A 22,052-nucleotide genomic window follows, 5' to 3' on the forward strand; every position below is an offset into this window, starting at 1 on the left:
TTCTCCTGATCCTGTCATTGGTTTTCTTTTATTCCTGTGCCTCTCCGTTCCTGAGATATGACCCCACCCTCTCTATATGTAAAAACTTGTTTCATTAGTCATGGGGACATGGTCTTCAAAACTGTTTTGTGGGGGTCTTTTTGGGGACCATGCCCAGTTTGATAAAAACATATATACACAGGGAAGAGGGCGTTATATCAAAACCTCAGAGAGTTAAGAAAGAAAAAACCCTGATTCAGGGGAAAAGCATAATTGACACCAGGTTAAAAAATTCCGTTATTTTGGCAAAAGGTTCCTCTGTAAAGGGAATTTTCAATTTTGTGTCCCACTTCTGTTTTCTAATATACTCTGCCAAATTCTGGTCCCTGATCTCAGGGCTGTGGCTGAGGAGATGGGGATTTTTACTAATTTAGGAAATCAAAGCTATGAGTAATTCCTCAACCTTGTGCATTGAGAAGTCATCAAGCCACTGTCTTGGAAATTTTCTTTTGGTAACTGTTCACTTCGGTGTAAAACCCAGCTTTGACTAGATTTTCATTTACCCCCTAAGGCTATGATACAGACTTTTTAGTCAAGATTTAAGGTAGAGGTCATTAGCTAAAAGTCAAAAATTTCTAAGCATGAAATCACTGGACCCAGAAAGAAGAGGCCCCTTGTGTAAGAAAAATGTATGGGCCCTTTGCAGTCCAATAGCTCGCCATAATGCACCATTCCACCTTCTTTGGATGTGAAGATGGACCACATACCACTCTAGCCCCTGTGTGACTACACAGGTTGCACCAATGATAAGTCCGCCCCTGCATGAAATTTAGCTCTTCCTATAGTCAGCCAATGTCCGCTATATGGGTTAATGGAGTTAAACAAAATAAACTACAAATTTGTTTTCTTGAGTATATTTACTATTTATTTGCTTAATATATTTATCATCTAACCACAGGTTGTGTTAAATGTCTGATCCCTTGGGGGGCCCCACAGCTGGGAACCCTACGATCACTGGGAAGGGCGTCCCGATGCCTCTTTTTTCCTTCACTGAGGTTTGAATGGACTGGAGCAGCATTTGGGTGCATGACCATTGCCACATTATTTGGTGTCTATGGGATTAACAAGATACCCAAGTATAGTGGCGGGCCTTCTCTGTTAGTCCTACTGTATCTAACTATGAAACTATGTCGCCCTCTTCAATCCCTCAGTGAGGAGGAACTAGGGATTGGGACTAACCCATTTCCTAATGCATACACTCATTCACTCTTTCCCTGTATCCATTTCCACCAACTTACCCTCAATCATCTAATAAGTCTTTAACCTATTCATATTCACTCAAAACGTATGACAGATAGGAAGACAGAGCTACTTTAGACCTCTGTTTCTGTATGAGGACCAGTCCATCTGGTTACCATGGAATTCTCCCGGTAGACCCAGACTGACACAATTAGATAATTCCATGTGGAGCTGATTTTGGAGCCCACCAATAGCCTCTATGGTCTACTTCTTTTGGACTTAAGTTAATTGTGACTATTTTACTTCATTTATGATATGTTCTATGTGTAGAATTATAACCACAGAGATTCCCAAGGAATTATTTCCTCTAGAAAAGCTTAGTCTGAAGCTAATTATAATTGATGGAAGGTCAAAGATGAGTGAAGAAGTGCAAGGATGAAATTAAACCTTGGAGTAGTGCAAAAATAAACTTAATCATTTCAAGAATAAATGGGGAAGTGCAAAGATGAGGAAGTATAAGGCCGAATAGGGACATGGAAGGATGAGTGGGGATGTGAGTGGGAACGTTCAAGGATGAGTGTGGACATGCATGGATGAGTGGGAAGTGTAAGGATGAGTGGGGAAGTGTACGGTCGAACTTAAACCTTGGAAGTGCAGGGATCAACTTAATCCTTGGGGAAGTATAAGGCCAAATGGGGACATGGATGGATGACTGTCGATGTGACAGGATGAGTGGAAATGTGCAAGGATGCGTGGTGAAGAGTAAGGATGAGTTGGGAACTGCAAAAGATGAGTGGGGACATGCAAGGATGAGTGGGGACGTACAAGTTTGAACTTAATTCTTGGGGAAGTGCAAGAGTGGGAACGTGCAAGCAGGAACTTAATACTTGGTGACGTGAAAGGACGAATCTAATGCCTAGTGCAGTCAGGAGAGGATCGCCTGTGATGATGTTCTCACATTGCATCATATATGGTGAAAGAGGACCATGCAAACTCAATTCAGATGGCGAAAATCTGAAACTGTGAATGTATTTGTATCAGATCTGAATAGGCAAAACATTATAATTCTCTTTGCAATATTTATATTTTCCAGTCTCCAGACTTTTTCCAGTTCTGGCCTGGAGGAGGTGGCCAACCGAGGCCAACACAGGAGTAAGTGATCCTCCTTTCTGAATGTTTCTGAATCTTTTGTTTGTTTTTTTTTTTTTACCTTGTTTCAATCAAGCTCATTGTTGACGCATACGATGGACAAGTCAAGTTGCCAACCAATCTGTAGACTTTTATTTGCAATCCTCTCCACCACTCTCCTGTTTCTGCGTTGGAGAAGTAATGTGTCCTTGGAGCCTTTTTATGACCATATCTAGTAATTTTTATAGCATTTTTTTTAATACCCAATCACCATATGTCACTTCTTACATGCAGGCCATAAGCGCTCGTGTAACAAGTCTATATCTGTCTGTAATCTCATGTTCACACTCTTTTTCTTTCTTTCACATGAACTGCTTCATGGAGAAAGGAGTCAAAGGTGAATTGGTTTCCACCTTCTTCATACACTTGTGTTTATTTTATCATTTGTATTATTTTCTTTAGCGTTAAGCCGTTTTCCCAGCCTCCATATCCCCTGCAGCCTGCTGCCCCCCCTCCTCCTGTACCAGGTACCATTCAGTTTCATAAGTTTTTTTTTTATAATTTATGTGTATTACTTTGTTTAATGTTATGGTTTTATAATATATAATTTAGTATTTTTTGCTGTTTTTATTATCTTTTTTTTCCCTTTTGTGCATCTTACACCCAGAGTGGTGCATGATAATTTTTTGGTTGATCGATGTTTGGCCATCATCATAATCTCAAGTCATATGCCATATGAAACGATAAGAGCAGCTTGGTCAGGAGTTGAATAGAGAGTGGAGCTGGGCTGCCAAGGACTTTGCAGTGATCTAGAATTGTAGTTCTAATGATGACTCATGCTTGGAAAAGAGTCTTCGGGTTTCTACACAGAGCTTAGAAAGATTCAACTAGTCGTGATGTCATAGGTTTAATGGAAAACAGAAGAATTAATTGGGTAGAAAGGCATAATGAGGAATTGTAAGTACACAGCGCTATATAATATGATGACTACAATATATTAAGAGGATACAAACTTTGCCGAGAGAAGGGATTTTATAAAGTAGTTGGCCAGGTGATCAAAACAGTTTTGCAAATGGCTCAGAATAGGTTAAAAAAGTAAAAGTTTTAATCTCAATGATCGTCTGTGCCTCTTGCTACATTGCTGATTGTTTCCCTTGCTGGTCTCTACTTCATTGTCCCATCTCTAAACATTAGAAATGCCCGCTTTGCCCAACCACTGACCACAACTGGGAAACTCCTCAACCATTAATTGGCCAAGTGACATCTGTGTGTGAGATGAGACAAGTAAGTAGAAACAGGAGCAGTTTTTCTCCCTATTTTATGTAAAAAAATCAATTGATTAAAAGGTTAAGCTGTACAGTTTTTCATCACCGCTGACTTTTTAACCCACCTATCAGATGAGCTCTACATTCAGACTTTTTTTTTACAGTGAAAATTTAAAGGGAATCTGTCATTAACATCAACTTTCCCCTAAACCACATATATAGGAATGCACGTATTTTAAATCCATCAACCCATTTACTTCTATATTTTGCTGTATTTCTGAGTACTGAGTGTTTTCTTTTAAAGGAAATGAGACACTAAGTACTCTTGGTGTGACAGACCACTTAATGGCTTCTACCTCCTGAGGTTATTTCCCGCCTAGCCTCTTGAGCTTGATTGATAGCTCACTAGCCTCACTGTCTGTGTGACGTCAAGCGCCTGAAAAGGAAATCGGACAGTGAGTTATCAATCATGCTAAAGAGGCTGGTGCTAGTGGGGGAAACAACCTTGGGAGGTAGAGGGTAAGGTCGGGGAAACAACCTTGGGAGGTAGAGGGTAAGGTCGGGGAAACAACCTTGGAAGGCAGAGGCCAATGAAAATGCAAATTACTTGGGAATGCAGCAACAGATAAGAGATATAAAGGTGTTGATTGATTTACATTTTAAAGACCTGTATGTCTATACGTATGGTTTTGGGGAGTTATCTTACTGGCAGATTTCTTTAATAATACTGATTTTGCACATCCATCAACAGACTATTCTACCTGGTAGGCCAAGTTTTGATATCATTTTAAGAGCATTGTTGGTTTGCAATTACATTGATATAAGCCCAACCTGTTATAACGTAGATTCAAGTACATTTTTAGGTGTATAGTTTGGGTTCCAAGTATTTGTTTTATCTCCTTTTCGCTCATCTATAGGTTACAATGTAAGTCCCTCCAGCCTTTCCCCAACAGGGCCCGCATGGCAGGGCCGTTCTATCGGAACACCGAAACTGCGCCTTGTAGAATTTATGGCTTTTATGGAACAACAAGGGGAGCCTGATGCAGTAAGTATAAGACAGAGAAATGATTGTGGGTATAGCCTAAAAAAATAGTAGGTTTTCATTTACTAAGCTTTGGCATCGTGAAGACACAAACCTACGTGAAAGAAGACACCTCTTTAAATTTCTCAATTTTTTTTCCACTCTGAAATCTAAATTTGCGTTATTTTCTCCTGTTCCATCAATGGGTTCATTTGGAGACTATGGCAACTTTTCCCAACGCACTCCAAATGTCAGTATTTGCAAATTTTACAGTAGAATTGATGCTGGTCATCACTTTTTAGCGGCATAGTATGTGCCAAAACACGGCATACACGGCTTATGAAAAGTTGTTGATTTTGTGTTTATCTGATAATGATGTAACGTCTTCTAACTGCACTCTGTATACTTGAAATCTCCCAACAGTATAACAAACATCTGTACGTACATATCAGCCAGTCGAACCCATCCTATAGTGATGCTTTATTGGAGTCGGTGGATGTACGTCAAATCTATGACAAGTTTCCAGAGAAGAAGGGAGGACTTAAAGAACTTTATGAGAAGGGTCCACCAAATGCATTCTTTTTGGTGAAGTTCTGGGTAAGATTTGCTAATGATGAATCCATAGCCCTTGAGATGTTATTCACTTTGAATTTGGTAAAAATTATATTCTATGTAACAAATGCTTTTGTTTCAGTTCAAAAAATCAAGTTGTGATGGTCTTCGTTATTGTTCATTTTATGTTGATTGATTAAAAATAGAAGTTGTGTAGGTCAACAAAGACGGATAAAAACCGGTAGTCTCATGAAATTTATATATTTTTGGACATCTTGTTTGACATGTTAGGCAATAGTTGTTTTGTGCCTTAGTTGTGTTGCACACCATTAATACATTTAGCACATGTTAGGACTTTATTTATCCTGGCCTTTATTTGTACACTCTTTTGAAAAGTATATTTTTTGGTGCAAAAGTGTATACAGGGTGGGCCATTTATATGGATACACCTAAATAAAATGGGAATGGTTGGTGATATCAATTTCCTGTTTGTGGCACATTAGTATATGGGAGGGGGGAAAATTTTCAAGATAGGTGGTGATCATGGTGGCCATTTTGAAGTCGGCCATTTTGTATCCAACTTTATTTTTTCTAATGGGAAGATGGTCATGTGACACATCAACATTATTGAGAATTTCACAAGAAAAACAATGTTGTGCTCGGTTTTAGCATAATTTTATTCTTTCATGAGTTATTTACAAGTTTATGACCACTTATAAAATGTGTTCAAAGTGCTGCCCATTGTGTTGGATTGTCAATGCAACCCTCTTCACCTACTCTTGACACACTGCTTCCTGCTTACAAGGAACCTGTCACCTTGGAAAACACTATTTCTGCAGATATGGGGGTTAATCTGTGGATTAGTAGCATTATTACCAGTGTGGGTACTGGGAGAAATGAACTTATTTCCTCCTTGGAGCCACCGGCTTTCAGTCATAGGGCAGTGCATGGAGCGGCCACAAAGAACACTGACAGCAGTATTAAAGCCTTGCAGAAGTAGCCGTTTTGTCCCTGAAATCGTATGACTTTCTGGCAAAGTTGATCCCAAACATCCAGGTTGTGGGATCCTAGTAGGCAGAGCAGGATGCAACAAACATCTGAAGCTGCTGTCACGGTGAAAGACGAAAGTCTTGCTCTTTCCACTAATCCAGTACTGCCATGTTCTGCCGTGAGTGTGCTTGATGTGACAATACTGATGGAGATAAAGTGGGAACCCCTGGATGTAATTATACTATCTACAAAGGAATGGGTGGCACATGGTTCTTCCTTTGAAGATAGGATGATGGTGAAGCTCTCGATGTCACTACGGTGGGGTGGAGAGGCCATGAATGCAGCTCGCGACCATCTCTCAGAGCTCAACATGGCTTTCAAGGTAAGAAATTTTGGGAACCACTGGGCTAGAAAGTCGGGACCTTTCGGAGGACATTAGGGCCACATCTGCTACTTCTGCCAATCTAGTGAGTATCACCAGATTGATGAGTGGTAGTCTTTAAATTTGCACCAGTTGGATTTTTCAAGATTTTGGCACATTTGCTATAGTAAATTTGCCCTAATGTTATTGTATCTTGTGTTAACTATTTGTTTTTTTGACAGGCTGACCTCAATACCAGCCTTCAAGATGAGCCAGGTGTCTTCTATGGTGTCAGTAGCCAGTATGAAAGTCCAGAGAACATGACCATCACCTGCTCCTCAAAAGTATGCTCCTTTGGGAAACAAGTAGTGGAGAAAGTAGAGGTGAGTATTGGTGGTACTTGTACTTGGTCTGTGTCTGGAGCACACATATTTGCAGCATTCTTTAGCCAGTAACGTAGGGGAGGAATCTTGCCTCCATACTCCAAAGAAGTGCATTAAAACATAAGGAATGTTGTAGCATCCCCATGAGGAGCACAACTGTCACAGTCAATTAAATCGTTGCCTATGCCCATTACACTTGTACTGAGTTACTATCTTCAGCCATATTAATGATATGTTGCATTTATAATGTTTTAAGAATGTCTATCATCTTGTATCATTTGGGGTGTTTTTGTTCTCTTTGGTCTACAGACAGAATATGCCCGGTTTGAAAATGGGCGTTTCCTTTATCGCATCCATCGTTCGCCAATGTGTGAATATCTTATCAACTTCATCCACAAATTGAAGCAGCTTCCTGAAAAGTACATGATGAATAGTGTACTAGAAAACTTCACTATACTACAGGTAAACTGGGGAATATGATGGGGACCATCTTCTTAAAGGGGTTGTCCAGGCTTGGGGCACAAGTCTGCAGTCAATCTGTGTGCACTATTGAGATTCTCCAGTGCCGGCACCACGAAGTGGATGGTCATGTGACCACAAGTATGCAATTTGCATTCTTCTGGCCACATTCTGACTAGACGTGTCGGATCTCACACAATACACTTGCATTGAGCGAGGCTGAGCACACCTAGTCAGCACATGACCACCACATGTATGCAAATTGCATACTTGCAGTCACACTCTGACCTGCTCCTGGCACCGACAGCAGAGAATTCTGACAGCGTGCAAACTGGGCGCTGTGAGGATTGAAAAGTCTGCAGACTTGCACCCCAAGCCTGCAAAGTGTTTTTTGGGGGACTTTTCTTTGAGTAGGTGATCAATTTTAAATGGGAGTATGACTTTGGTTGATCGATGGGGATGGTTAACTCATTGTTCACCTGGCACGGCTCCATAATTTCATAGTGACTGTGCCTGGTCCTACAGTTCTCTGCAGCTAAGCCCCTTCAAGTAAATGGGATGATGTGGCATTACAGAAGATCGACTCTCCACTCTACTCTCAAGATCACATCTCACCACCTGTGCACTCGACCCAATCCCATCCCACTTCATCCCAAACCTCACCACAGTCTTCATCCCAACCCTAACCCATCTCTTCAACCTATCACTAACAACTGGTGTTTTCCCCTCAAGCTTTAAACATGCCTCCATCACACCTATCCTCAAAAAGCCCTCTCTTGACCCATCCTCTGTATCTAGCTATCGCCCTATATCACTTCTCCCATACGCCTCCAAGCTACTGGAACAACACGTCTACCTTGAACTGTCCTCCCATCTCTCTTCTTGCTCCCTCTTCGACCGCTTACAATCTGGCTTCCGGTCACACCACTCCACTGAAACTGCCCTTACTAAGGTCACCAATGACCTCTTAACTGCCAAGAGCAAGCGACACTACTCTGTCCTCCTCCTCCTGGACCTGTCGGCTGCCTTTGACACAGTGGACCATTCCCTATTATTACAGACCCTCTCATCCCTCGGCATCACAGACTTGGCCCTCTCCTGGATCTCATCATACCTAACAGACCGGACATTCAGCGTCTCCCACTCACACACCACCTCCTCACCTCGCCCCCTATCTGTCGGAGTCCCACAAGGTTCAGTCCTAGGGCCCCTGCTGTTCTCTATTTACACCTTTGGCCTGGGACAGCTCATAGAATCTCATGGCTTTCAGTATCATCTTTATGCTGATGACACACAGATCTACATCTCTGGACCAGATATCACCTCCCTACTAACCAGAATCCCTCAATGTCTGTCCACTATTTCATCCTTCTTCTCCACTAGATATCTGAAACTCAACATGGACAAAACAGAATTCATCATCTTTCACCCATCTCACGTGACCCCCCCTACGAACCTATCAATTACAGTAAATGACTGCCCACTCTCCCCAGTCCCACAAGCTCGCTGCCTCGGAGTAATCCTTGATGCTGATCTCTCCTTCAAACCACATATCCAAACCCTTTCCACTTCCTGCCGACTTCAACTCAAAAATATTTCACGCATCCGTTCATTCCTCACCCAAGAATCTGCAAAAACCCTAGTCCATGCCCTCATCATCTCTCGCCTTGACTACTGCAACCTCATGCTCTGCGGCCTCCCCTCAAACACTCTCGCACCCCTCCAATCTATTCTAAACTCTGCTGCCCGACTAATCCACCTGTCCCCCCGCTATTCCCCAGCTTCTCCCCTCTGTCAATCCCTTCACTGGCTCCCAATTGCCCAGAGACTCCATTACAAAACCCTAACCATGACATACAAAGCCATCCACAACTTGTCTCCTCCATACATCTGTGACCTCGTCTCCCGGTACTTTCCTGCACGCAACCTCCGATCCTCACAAGATCTCCTTCTCTACTCCCCTCTTATCTCCTCTTCCCACAATCGCATACAAGATTTCTCTCGCGCATCACCCCTACTCTGGAACTCTCTACCACAACATATCAGACTCTCACCTACCATCGAAACCTTCAAAAAGAGCCTGAAGACCCACCTCTTCCGACAAGCCTATAACCTGCAGTAACCACCGATCGACCAAACCGCTGCACGACCAGCTCTACCCTCGCCTACTGTATTATCACCCATCCCTTGAAGATTGTGAGCCCTCGCGGGCAGGGTCCTCTCTCCTCCTGTACCAGTTATGACTTGTATTGTTTAAGATTATTGTACTTGTTTTTATGTATACCCCCCTCACATGTAAAGCGCCATGGAATAAATGGCGCTATAACAATAAATAATAATAATAATAATAATAATGTGGCAAATATAGGGAGATGTGCATGTAAACAATGAAGGGAATTTGGTTCCTTTAATGGAAATCTGTCAGCAGGTTTATTTCAGCTCTGTGTCACTTACAAGGCTGCTTGTTTCGGTTTCAATAAAATTTGTGTTTTATCAGCAGGAGATTATCACTACAGGACTAGGTGTCTTATGCTTCCTAGTCCAGCCACGCCCCCAGCACCGATTGGCAGCTTTCTGTCAATGGACAGTGTACACAGAAAGCAGTCAATCAGGGGTGTGGGCAGGGTTATTCAGGGCTTATAAACAGTTAATCTATCATGCAGACCAGCAAGTAACATATCACTGGAATTAGAGTCTCAGCCTCTACATCATGCTGCTCTCAGATTGCATAACAAAAACCTGTTTACAGATTCCCTTCAAAAATAACTAAACTTGTTTTCAATTTAATTATTTATCAGATGAAGTGTTACAATAGGTGTGCATGATGTGACTTTTTCATTTGTTTATGTATTTTTTTTAAGTTACTGTATTTTTCGAATTATAACTTTTTTTCACTTTTTTTGTCTTGTAAGTTAAAGTCCTGGGAAATAACAGTTTCTAAGCTATGTACGCTCTCATTACCTTATTTTAGGTCCTTTTACCTTTAATACCATGCTGAAAGTGCTGACTTACCCGCCTTGTTGATGCTGTCCTAGCAGATTATTTGAACTGCAGCGGTCCCAAAAATTCTCTGTTCCTCTCCTCCATGCTCATCCACAATTTAGAAACATTCCACCTGTCTGAGCATAGGGGAGGGGAGCAGAGAAGCTCACAGGAGTATTGACCTGCAGTTCAAAGTAGCTACTGAGACAGCATGAACTAGGCAGATAAGTCAGCACTTTCAGCATGGTGTTAAGGATAGAAGGAAGCAAAATAAGGTGATGAAGTATATTGCAAAGATTCTTTACAAAGACTGGTCAATAATAAAAAAAAATTACTCTTTAAATTGGCTGATCTGTGAAAATGAATTCCGACTACCACTGATCTGGGATACTCATGATCTAAAAAATAGGTCCTCACTATCAAAATACAAGGAAACTGCTTAGATTAAAGATCCTGAATGAATGAATGGAGTGGATAACTTGAGCAACGAAAATCGATCCCTGTACATAGGGCATGTATCTTTCTCTTTTCTTGGTTGCTCATGGTCTTATTTAACATGCCGCAGGTGGATCCCATTTATTTGGTGGTGCCCGCCGTTCCTTTTTTGTCCTAAAGTAGATAATGTGTAGGAGTTAAAGTGCGGTCCCTTTGTCTTGGAAATCCCTACTTCTGAAAAAAACATTTCTAGAACCCATAATTATAACCCTTGTAATGAGATGTCTCCTTGTGAAATAATTGCCTTTTTTTGTCATATTTAGGTGGTTACAAATCGGGACACCCAAGAATTACTTCTCTGCATAGCCTATGTTTTTGAAGTGTCCACCAGTGAACATGGCGCTCAGCATCACATCTACAGGCTGGTCAAAGACTGAGATGTAAAGAACCCTTCCCCACGACTCAGCCATGTAGGACTTGGCTGTTATCGGCAATTTTGATAGCATCTCGTATTCTCCTCAAATTTCCTGGATAAGGAGACTTAAAAAAAAAAGTGAAAATGGGTATGGGACCCTTAAGAGGATGCATGGACATAAGGGGGAAGGGCCACAAAACCACAAAGACCTCACCCTTACAGAAACCTTCTGTGTTATGTTTTGAGCCAAAAGGAATATATATAAATATCTATATATAGAAATATAAATATATGTTTGTGTGTGAAACAGTTTCCAAACTGGGGAAACCATGTAGAAAACCGCAGCTGTCATAAGGTGTTTTTTTTTTGTTTTTAATGTTATTTTTATTTTTTACATTGTGTTGCTGCCAAGTGCATCAGTTCACGGTACGGCACCAGATTAAGAGTAAGGTGTGGAAGACTGAGTGGGAAAGGAGACTCGTATAAAATCTCCTCCTCTCACGTTTGTTTTTTATTTTTTAATCCAGCTTCTTTGACCCCACTGAAATGTAACTCCTGCACTTTCCGTGGTCGAAACCTTGTAGCTATAGCCACCATTTTTTTTTTAGCCCACTAATTTTTTTATTTTTTTTTTAATAATAGGCTTGCACAGTATTTTAATCTGGTTCACGTCTCAACCACGTGTTGTGTGGCCAGCTACGAAGAATAAAATGACGTATTTAACTTATCAGGGAGTACCGGAAAGCAAATTCTACTGTGTCGGAGGTTTGGCGGCACCATCCAGCCCTAGGAGAGTGCGCCTTAAATCTCCATCATGGACTTGTGAAGTTATACAAAAGTCAAGAAGGTCGTATGTAATGTGACTTAATAAATCGGAAAGCAGTTCTACTTGCCAAGAACATGTATATATTTCAAGATGTGATTAGGTTTTGCCGATCAGGCCCTGGGGATGTCGCGTTGAGTAGAATTAAAAGACCAATCATAGTTCTGCTTTTATTTTCATGTATGTGTAAAATACCTACCGTGTGGGATTCCCATCATGGCATGTCAACCCGAAGACAAAAAATAAAAATGGAGAGACTTGCCTGCTATGAAGACAAATTAACGAAGATGTTGTGTAATGACCAGTTGAACTATTGTAAAGTATCAAAAGAAATGTATAGTGACTCTCACACTGGTGTCACAAATTCAGTGCCTAAAACAAAAATGATAAAAGATACGTATATATTTTTTTGTATTAAAAAGTCAACTTTTTTTCCCCTAAGCGGATTTTATCTGTGCCATGAAAATGCCAAAATGTACTTTACCGACAACCTACTTCCGAAGAAGACCACAGTGTCGGGTGGATCAGTGTTTTGATGGATGATCTCGACTTTTACATTTTGCGATTGTTGGAATTTTATGGATTTGGAATGATGACTAGATTGGTATTTCTAGTATTTCCTAGTGATAAAATGGTGGATGTGAGGATCTGAGTGCTTGATACCTCCCTATATAGAGAAAAAAAGAAAAAATTGGGCATTTTTGGTGGTCCAAAAGACTGGGTTTTTTTGGAGCTTAAGAGACCTCAAAATCCTCCTAACTGAATGTGCTCATGTATGCCACTACTGCATGGACTTAATTGTTTTCAGAAAGTAGGAATAAAAAAGATGTGAACAGCCTTAGGTCTTCAAGTATTTCGCTGTTGGGAGTATGCCAAAAGGCAATGTGAAGACCCCATGCAGCAAATTGATCAAACCAAAGATATACCTACTACGCGTATCTACTGATCATCTGCTCAGTTCTTGTTTCTCGTCTTTTTTAACATTTCGTGGGCACTATTTTTATGTTCTTCTTAGCAGTGAGGTTTGGTTAAAATCAAAACCTAAGTTTGGATTGACGAGTGCAAACTTACATATGTTGACATGTGCACTTGCAACCATTGTATATGGTATCGGCATGGCGTTTATTTACATCCTGTGCCATCGATTCTTCTGATATAGGTCATGGTGTTTCCTTAAAAAAAAAAATCCCATATTTATTGAGTTTAAACCAAGCGGGACGTTTACAGGAAGGAATGTATGTGACTTGTAAGAAGGTTAACAAGGAATCGTGTTGGTGGAAACCAAAACTTATGTGTCCTCCAAACATCTGTTTTTCCTTTACTGCCCTTAAAAATTGAAGTTCAACATCTAAATCCATTGTGGCATCCACTATTATATTCTGTAATCACAATATATAATTTGTATGAAATGTATATTGCCTCTAAATTTAAAGTATTTGAACTGATATATTGATATTTGAATTGTGCTCTGTTGTGTAATCCAAGTGCTCCGAAAGCCTTGGGGGACTTCTTGTTGGGGTTTATAGTAATTCTTCAATGGAGCTCCCTAATTTTTAGCAACATGATATTTCGGGCGCCAATAAAACAAACTTCTTATGTTGAATCATAACCTACCTCAAGTATCTTAAAGGGAATCTTTCAGTAGATTTTTGCTATGTAATCTGAAAGTAGAATTACATTAGAATTACATAGGAGTAAAGAACCTGATATCAGGGATATATCACTTACTTGGCTGCTTAGTGTAGTTTTGACACAATCTCTGTTTTCTAGATTTAGCAGTGGAAAGATTATTGAGCTGTGCATAACCCCACCCACATTCCTGATTGGTAGCTTCCAGTGTACACTCCCTGACAAAAGTTATGTCGCTTATCCATGTTATGTAAATAAAAGCTTATAACCTGACGTTAAATTCATCCATTGGTTGTATAAATTATTCTTTTGAAAGCTGAAACCCTCTGAAATGTGGTTTAGGTTAAGAAAATAAATTGGCATCAATGCAGAAATATTGATCATTTAATGGACACAGAATGGTCAGATTTTGGCAAGACAAATGTTTTGTTGCCTGGTCATATAATGCACCCAATCCTAGTTTACATCCTCACCTGTTCTCAGTAAATGATCAGTTAATTAGTGGGTGTGTATAAAAAGAAACCCAGCACCCTAGACCTTCACTTGAGCTCTGACAACATGCCAAAAATCCATCCTGCTACCAAAGCCTGGATTATCAAGAGGCTGAAGACCAGATCCACTGCAGAGGTGGCTGGCACCTTTAATGTGTCTCAGCGTCAAGTACAAAGAAATTTAAAAAAGATTTGAAGAGACAGGAGATGTGTTTGACAAGCCCAGGTCCGGCAGACCCCGCAAGACAACTGCTCAGGAGGAACGTTTGTTGGTTAGAAAATCCAATGCAAGCCCCTCTTCCACTGCAGCAGAGCTCCAACAGGTCTGGTCACCTCAAGTCCCTGTGTCAACTAGAACAGTTTGTAGGATTCTGTCTCGAAATGGCCTCCATGGTCGAATTAGTGCCCAGAAGCCAGCACTAAACAAAAGGCAAATAAACCGTGTGGCATTTGCAAAGTCCCACAATCTGCTAAACAGATGGACGCTGAAAAATATGCAGAAGGTGGATTTCTCTGATGAATCTTCAGTAGAATTACACCACAGCCGACGCAAATACTGCAGGAGACCTACTGGAGCCCGTAAGGATCCAAAATACACCCAGAAAACAGTTAAATTTGGTGGTGGAAAGATCATGGTCTGGGGTTACATTCAGTGTGGGGGTGTACGAAACATTTGCTAGGTGAAAGGCAATATCAATAGCCTACAATATCAAGAAGCATTAGCTGCCTCTTATATTCCAAATCATAAAAGGGGTCAAATTCTGCCGCAGGATGGTGCTCCATCTCATACATTCATCTCTACAACAAAGTTCCTCCAGGCAAAAAATATCAAGGTGCTCAAGGACTGGCCAGCCCAGTCACCAGACATGAACATCTTTGAGCATGTTTGGGGTAGGATGAAAGAGGAAGCTTGGAAGACAAAACCAAAGAATCTAGATAAACTCTGGGGGCATGTAAGACTGCATTCTTTGCTATTCCTGATGACTTCATTAATAAATCGTATGAATCATTGTTGAACCGCATGGATGCAGTCCTACAAGCTCATGGAAGTCACACAAAATATTAAATATGACTCTAATAGCATCACAAATTCATTCACCAATGTTATGCAACATATATTTGTATTTTAAGTTAATTATTTGTTTGAATATCGCTTTACTTTCTGTGGCCGACAAAACTTTTGTCTTGCCAAAATCTGACCATTCTGTGTCCATTAAATGATCAATATTTCTGCATTGATGCCAATTTATTTTCTTAACCTAAACCACATTTCGGAGGGTTTCAGCTTTCAAAAGAATAATTTATACAACCAATGGATGAATTTAACGTCAGGGTATAAGCTTTTATTTACGTAACACGGTTAAGCGACATAACTTCTGTCAGGGAGTGTACTATCTGAGCAAGCTGCCAATCAGTACCAGGGGCTGGGTTACACATTAGGTGGACTGGCCTGCACGTGACACCTAGTCCTGCAGTGATAATCTCCTGCTGATAAAACAGTGATTGTATTGAATGAAACCACAGCAAGTGTTACATCACCAGAATCAGAGTTTCAGACCCTACATTGTGCTACTCTCAGATTAAATAGCAAAAACCTTCTGACAGATTCCATTTAAGTTTTGACTGGTTCTGGAAAAACTTACAAGCATATTTGTAAGCTTATTCACCAAAATACATGGTTATCGCTGTTACTGGTTTCCTTTAGTGTGTCATGCATTGTCTCTGATCCGGTTGGCTTGGTGAAACTTTGGGCATCGCATTGACGAAACCTTCAGTGGGTTGTTTCAATTCCATGAATTTTACATTCATAATAGAAGTTTGAGGGAACAAAGTTTTAAACATAGTGCTATCACCATAGTGGAACTGTAAAAATCACTGAAGGTTCCATATAGGTGTAACCCTATTAACTGACACAAATTCATGACTGGTAACAGGAAGAAGGTATTTCGTGACCCCCATTTGGCATGATTCTTATTTTTTTTTCTTCACTGGCATACATATGAATTTTCAAAAAAAAAAAAAAAATCATCCTTCATTTTGTCTAACTTTTAAGGAAAAAACCATTGTACACAGGAGAAAAGAACATGGTGGACTCTAACGTATGCCTATGTTTGTATTGTGAACAAAACTTTCTTAGTATATAAAATTATTTTACAAAACGTGGCTGATGTTCCTCATTTTCCAGCATCTGTATGTTAACCGTAGTGTGGTATGAGAAAATAGACCATTGTTTAAAGGGATTGTCCGGCCTTGGGGTACAAGTCTGCAATCACTCATAGTGACTGCAGACTTGTGAATCCACGCAGTGCGCACTCTGCACGGTAAGGATTCTCCAGTACTTGGGACACGACTACAAGTATTTACATGCGGTCACATGCCGACTAGACTTGTGTGACCTCACTCAGTACAAATGTTTTGAAAGAGGATGGACATGTCTAGTCGGAAATTCGGAATATTTGCTGAAGTATGCAAATCATATACTTGTGGTCACATGATCGCTTGCTCCCATTGACGGCACCTGGTGCGCAATGTTAGGATTCACAAGTCTGCAGTCACAATGAGTGATTGTAGATTTGTAGCCTAAGGCTGGACAACCGCTTTCAATAAAATTTCTATGCTAAAAAGATCTGTTTTTCCTTTTGCCACGACAGCACCCTACTGAGAGAGGGGATCCGCCCTCCAGGACAGGGAACCTATAGGTTAAAAGGGGGCGGTCCCTCTCGCCTCCTCAGTTGGTTTTCTGTCCTGAATGGGAACCTGCGGTAGAATCTTACCTGGGTCCAATCGGCCTCTGTGCGGTGTCTGTGGGAACGGCAGAGCCTGGGGTTCCAGAAGCAGCATTGGGGGTGCTCTGCCTGTTCAGGCCCCTCCTCGTCTGGTGTAGATGGCAGGGTCCGGGTAGTGCCGCACTGGGTTGCATGGGCACGGCACAGGTGGAAGTGAGACTCCCTGTGTTTATCCGGAGGTGCAGGCCATTTCTGGATCAGGGCTTCACACATGTACGCTAGTTGGTGACGCACCCGTGACCCGGAAGCAAGCCCGGATTGCTAATCTGCTGAGCCAGGCTGATTCCTGGTGGGCTGGCAGCTCTGTAATACAAAGTGGGCCGCCGGCCCTTTAAAACATCTTACTAGAGGCCCTGTGTGCACGCACTCTCTCCCTTGCACGTGCTGACAAGAGCCGCTGTGGCACTTGTCAGTACGTGCTAGCCGCGGTAGCCCCGTTAGTGTGTGCAAGCTCAGGAGAGTGCGCGTACAAAGGGCCTTCACTCTGACACTGGCCAGTACCAGTGTCAGAGCCGTTTTTTTTTTTCCTGTGCTACTTACCCCAGCCAGGGATCTGCTCCTCTGCACGGCACACGATAGTGAGGGGCGGGCTGGACAGAGCCTTTAAATCTTGTTTGTGTGCCGGCGGGGTCGCATGAAAGCTACCAGATGTGGCGCTGTCTGCTAAAATGATACAACGGCCTGCACTGCCAATCTTCACGCAGGAGAGGACCTTCAAAGGAGCCTGTGAGCCAAAGACAAGTTGGGGGAAGGTAAAAATAACCTCCCCTAATAAGTGTGTATATGTATGTTGTTTCTGTATATTTATATGTCTGTACATATGAATTTTATAAGATTTTTTGTATATACTGTAAATCTTCAAATATGTATGTGACTGCATGTATATACACTCACTGGCCACTTTATTAGGTACACCATGCTAGTAACGGGTTGGACCCCCTTTTGCCTTCAGAACTGCCTCAATTCTTCGTGGCAGAGATTCAACAAGGTGCTGGAAGCATTCCTCAGAGATTTTGGACCATATTGACATGATGGCATCACACAGTTGGCGCAGATTTGTCGGCTGCACATCCCTGATGCGAATCTCCCGTTCCACCACATCCCAAAGATGCTCTATTGGATTGAGATCTGGTGACTGAGGAGGCCATTTGAGTACAGTGAACTCATTGTCATGTTCAAGAAACCAATCTGAGATGATTCGAGCTTTATGACATGGCGCATTATCCTGCTGAAAGTAGCCATCAGATGTTGGGTACATTGTGGTCATAAAGGGATGGACATGGTCAGCAACAATACTCAGGTAGGCTGTGGCGTTGCAACGATGCTCAATTGGTACCAAGGGGCCCAAAGAGTGCCAAGAAAAAATTCCCCACACCATGACACCACCACCACCAGCCTGAACCGTTGATACAAGGCTGGATGGATCCATGCTTTCATGTTGTTTACGCCAAATTCTGACCCTACCATCCGAATGTCGCAGCAGAAATCGAGACTCATCAGACCAGGCAACGTTTTTCCAATCTTCTACTGTCCAATTTCGATGAGCTTGTGCAAATTGTAGCCTCAGTTTCCTGTTCTTAGCTGAGAGGAGTGGTACCCAGTGTGGTCTTCTGCTGCTGTAGCCCATCTGTCTCAAAGTTCGACGCACTGTGCGTTCAGAGATGCTCTTCTGCCTACCTTGGTTGTAACGGGTGGCAATTTGAGTCACTGTTGCCTTTCTATCAGCTCGAACCAGTATGCCCATTCTCCTCTGACCTCTGGCATCAACAAGGCATTTCCGCCCACAGAACTGCCGCTCACTGGATTTTTTTTCTTTTTCGGACCATTCTCTGTAAACCCTAGAGATGGTTGTGCGTGAAAATCCCAGTAGATCAGCAGTTTCTGAAATACTCAGACCAGCCCTTCTGGCACCAACAATCATGCCACGTTCAAAGGCACTCAAATCACCTTTCTTCCCCATACTGATGCTCGGTTTGAACTGCAGGAGATTGTCTTGACCATGTCTACATGCCTAAATGCACTGAGTTGCCGCCATGTGATTGGCTGATTAGAAATTAAGTCTTAACACACAGTTGGACAGGTGTACCTAATAAAGTGGCCAGTGAGTGTATATCTGTGTATGTGTCTGTGTATATGTGTGTCTGCATGCATGTCTACATGACTGTCTGTGTGCTTGTCTATGTGCGTGTATGCATGTGAGCGTGTCTGCAAGCATGTTTATAAGCATGTCTATAAGTGTGTCTTTATGCGTGTTGCGAGCGTGTCTGTAAGAGTGTCTATAAGCGTGTCTGCATGCGTGTCTATAATCATGTCTATAAGCATGCCTGCAAGCTAGCGTGCCTTCCTGCACGTGTGCCTGTCTGTGTGCCTGTGTGCGTGCCTGTCTGCGTTCGTGCGTGCTTTTCTGCGTGCTTGCCTGTCTGCGTTCGTGTCTGCGTGCGTGTGTCTGCGTGCGTGTGTCTGCGTGCATGCATTCCTGTCTGTGTGTATGCCTGTCTGCGTGCATGTGTGTCTGTCTGCGTGCATGCGTGCCTGTTTGCATGCGTACGTGCCTGTCTGCATGCGTGAGTGCTCATCTGTGTGCGTATGTGCCTGTCTGCATGTGTACCTGTCTTTCTATGTGTGTGCCTGTCTGCGTGTGTGTGAGCGTGCCTGTCTGCGTGCGTGTTTGCTTGCATGCGATTGTCTATAAGCATGTCTGTCTGTGTGTGTGCATTTATAAGAGTGTCTATAAGCATGTCTATGTACTTATCTAAGTGAGTGTGTGCGAGCGTCTCTGTGTGCATGTCTGCATGCATATCCATGAGCGTGTCTGTGAGGGTGAGTCCCACTATATACTATATACACAGCTCCACTCTATATTCCTTACCACAGTATATATTGTGGCGCTGTGTACATTGTGTATATAATTCTCAGTATCTGCCCTGAGTGTGTGTGTGTGTGTGTATATATATATATATATATATATATATATATATATATAATCACTCCGATAAATTGTGAAAAAAGTGGCGGACTCTTTATTAGCCCATGTGGCAACGTTTCAGATCCATAACATAATCTTTCTCTGCTATGGTACTGAAATGTTGCCACATGGTCTAATAAAGAGTCCACCCCTCCCCGCTTGCGCAGGGCCCCAGCACTTGCGATACTTACCTCTTCCCACTCCTCTGCTGTGGCGTCTTCTGACTGTGACGTTTAGGTCAGAGTGCGATGACATCACGACTGTGTGCCCTCTGCCCGAACAGTCACAGTGCAGAGAGCCGGAAGACGCCGACGCTGAGGAATCTGGAGCAGGGCAGCGGCCAGCGAGGAGAGGTGAGGATTTCAGTTTTTTTTAAATGTTTTGAGCAATATATGGGGGGGGGGGCATCGTACACTGAAGCATTATATGGGGAAAATTATGTATGGACAATCATATGGGCCCATTATACTGAAGCATAATATGGGGAACATTATATACTAGAGCATTATATGGGGCCCAATATATATGGAGCATTACATTGGGCTCATATATGGAGCATCATATGGGGCCCATTATATATGGAGAATCATATGGGGTCCATTTTATATGAAGCATTATATGGGGCCCATTCTGTATGGAGCAAGGTATGGGGCTCATTACACTGTATGGAGTGTTATATGGGGCTCATTAAACTGTTTTGAGCATTATATGGGGCTCATTATAGTGTTTGAAGAATTATATGGGGCTCATTATACTGCATGGAGCAATATATGGGGCTCATTATTCTGTATTGAGCAATATATGGGGTTCGTTATTCTGTATGGAGCAATATATGGGGCATGTTATTCTGTATGAGAACTATGTGGTGCCTGTAATACTGTATGGAGCATTATATGGGGCTCATTATACTGTGTGGAGCACTATGTGATACCCATAATACTGTATGGAGCAATATATGAGGCTCATTATACTCATTATACTGTATGGAGCACTATGTGAGACCCATAATACTGTATGGAGCATTATATGAGGCTCATTCAATTTAATTCAATGAAGCTTTATTGGCAGGACCAAATAAAATTTAGTTTTGCCAAAGCATGTGCACACTAGGGAGTAGGGACTGCGACAATAATGGGTGGGGACTGAAGGAACGATGGATGGGGTACAGGGTGGGGCTCATAATTCTGTATGGAGCACTATATGGGGCTCATTCTGTATGGAGCATTGTATGGAGCTCATTATACTGTATGGAGCAATATATGGGGCCCATTATACTGTATGGAGCAATATATGGGGCTCATTACTGTATGGAGCACTATTGGGTGCCCAAAATACTGTATGGCGCTTTATATGGGGATCATTATTCTGTAAGGAGCAATATGCTGTCTGGTTTCTGACCTATTGTAGAATGTACAATAGTTATTCATGTAATGTAAGAAGTGAAATCTTTGGCATTGTATACCAATATTTATCTGCTGTATCAGCGCATTATGAATTGTAGTAAGTGTTAAAGGGGCCAACTGAGACTTTTGCCCGGAGGCCACAAAAACCTAGAGCCGGCCCTGTATGCACTGCACAGTACCACTTCTCCTGTCCTGTTGTCAAAGAGGCGACATTGGACTTTGGGAGGGTCAATGTTGGTTTAGTATTTTTAATATTACTATGGTTAAATAAAAATAAAATATTGGAACAGCGGTTTAAATGGATTATCCATAGTAATCTGCTCTCCTCTGGATAGGGGATAACTTTCCAATTGCTGGAGATCCAACTGCTGGGACCCCCATGATCCTGAAAATCGTAGCTCTGTAGAGCACCATGTAAATGCAGCTGTGGTCAATCATACGCACTGTGGCGGCATTCACATGCAACTCTTCAAATATCTCCTTTTAGGAGAGCGAGGAACACGACAAAGAAAAGTAAAATTCACTGATCGGGGCTGGTGGGGTTGTGTGGCAGGGCTGCTTTTTTGACCCAGTCCGGCCCTATCCGGAAGTACTTTTTTTAAAGAAAGAAGCAACAAAGATCAGCTCACCTCCTCTCCAGTCCCACTGCGCGGATCATGCAGTGCTGCAAGTACTATGAAGATGAAGCAGAAGTCCAGCGTGGGTGATACCCATAAAAAAAAAACTTTTATTCCATTTTCATTAAA

General features: G+C 42.0%; 1 protein-coding gene across 4 annotated transcripts in view; it reads left to right on the forward strand.

The window, feature by feature from the left end:
* Positions 1–16,311, forward strand: part of LOC141085557 (transcriptional enhancer factor TEF-1-like) — a 91,605-nt gene extending 75,294 nt beyond the window's left edge. For all 4 annotated transcript variants that reach the window (XM_073571009.1, XM_073571010.1, XM_073571008.1 and 1 more), the window contains 7 exons: positions 2,312–2,370; positions 2,809–2,873; positions 4,529–4,656; positions 5,056–5,229; positions 6,778–6,918; positions 7,228–7,380; positions 11,118–16,311. In XM_073571009.1, coding sequence (XP_073427110.1) covers positions 2,312–2,370; positions 2,809–2,873; positions 4,529–4,656; positions 5,056–5,229; positions 6,778–6,918; positions 7,228–7,380; positions 11,118–11,231 — 834 coding nt within the window. In that variant the 3' untranslated portion in view covers positions 11,232–16,311. The remainder of the gene's footprint in view (positions 1–2,311; positions 2,371–2,808; positions 2,874–4,528; positions 4,657–5,055; positions 5,230–6,777; positions 6,919–7,227; positions 7,381–11,117) is intronic.
* The last annotated feature ends 5,741 nt before the right edge of the window (positions 16,312–22,052 follow it).

Source organism: Dendrobates tinctorius, unplaced genomic scaffold, assembly GCF_039654945.1.
Source record: "Dendrobates tinctorius isolate UK_male_01 unplaced genomic scaffold, ASM3965494v1 ptg000028l, whole genome shotgun sequence".
Lineage (NCBI taxonomy): Eukaryota > Metazoa > Chordata > Amphibia > Anura > Dendrobatidae > Dendrobates > Dendrobates tinctorius.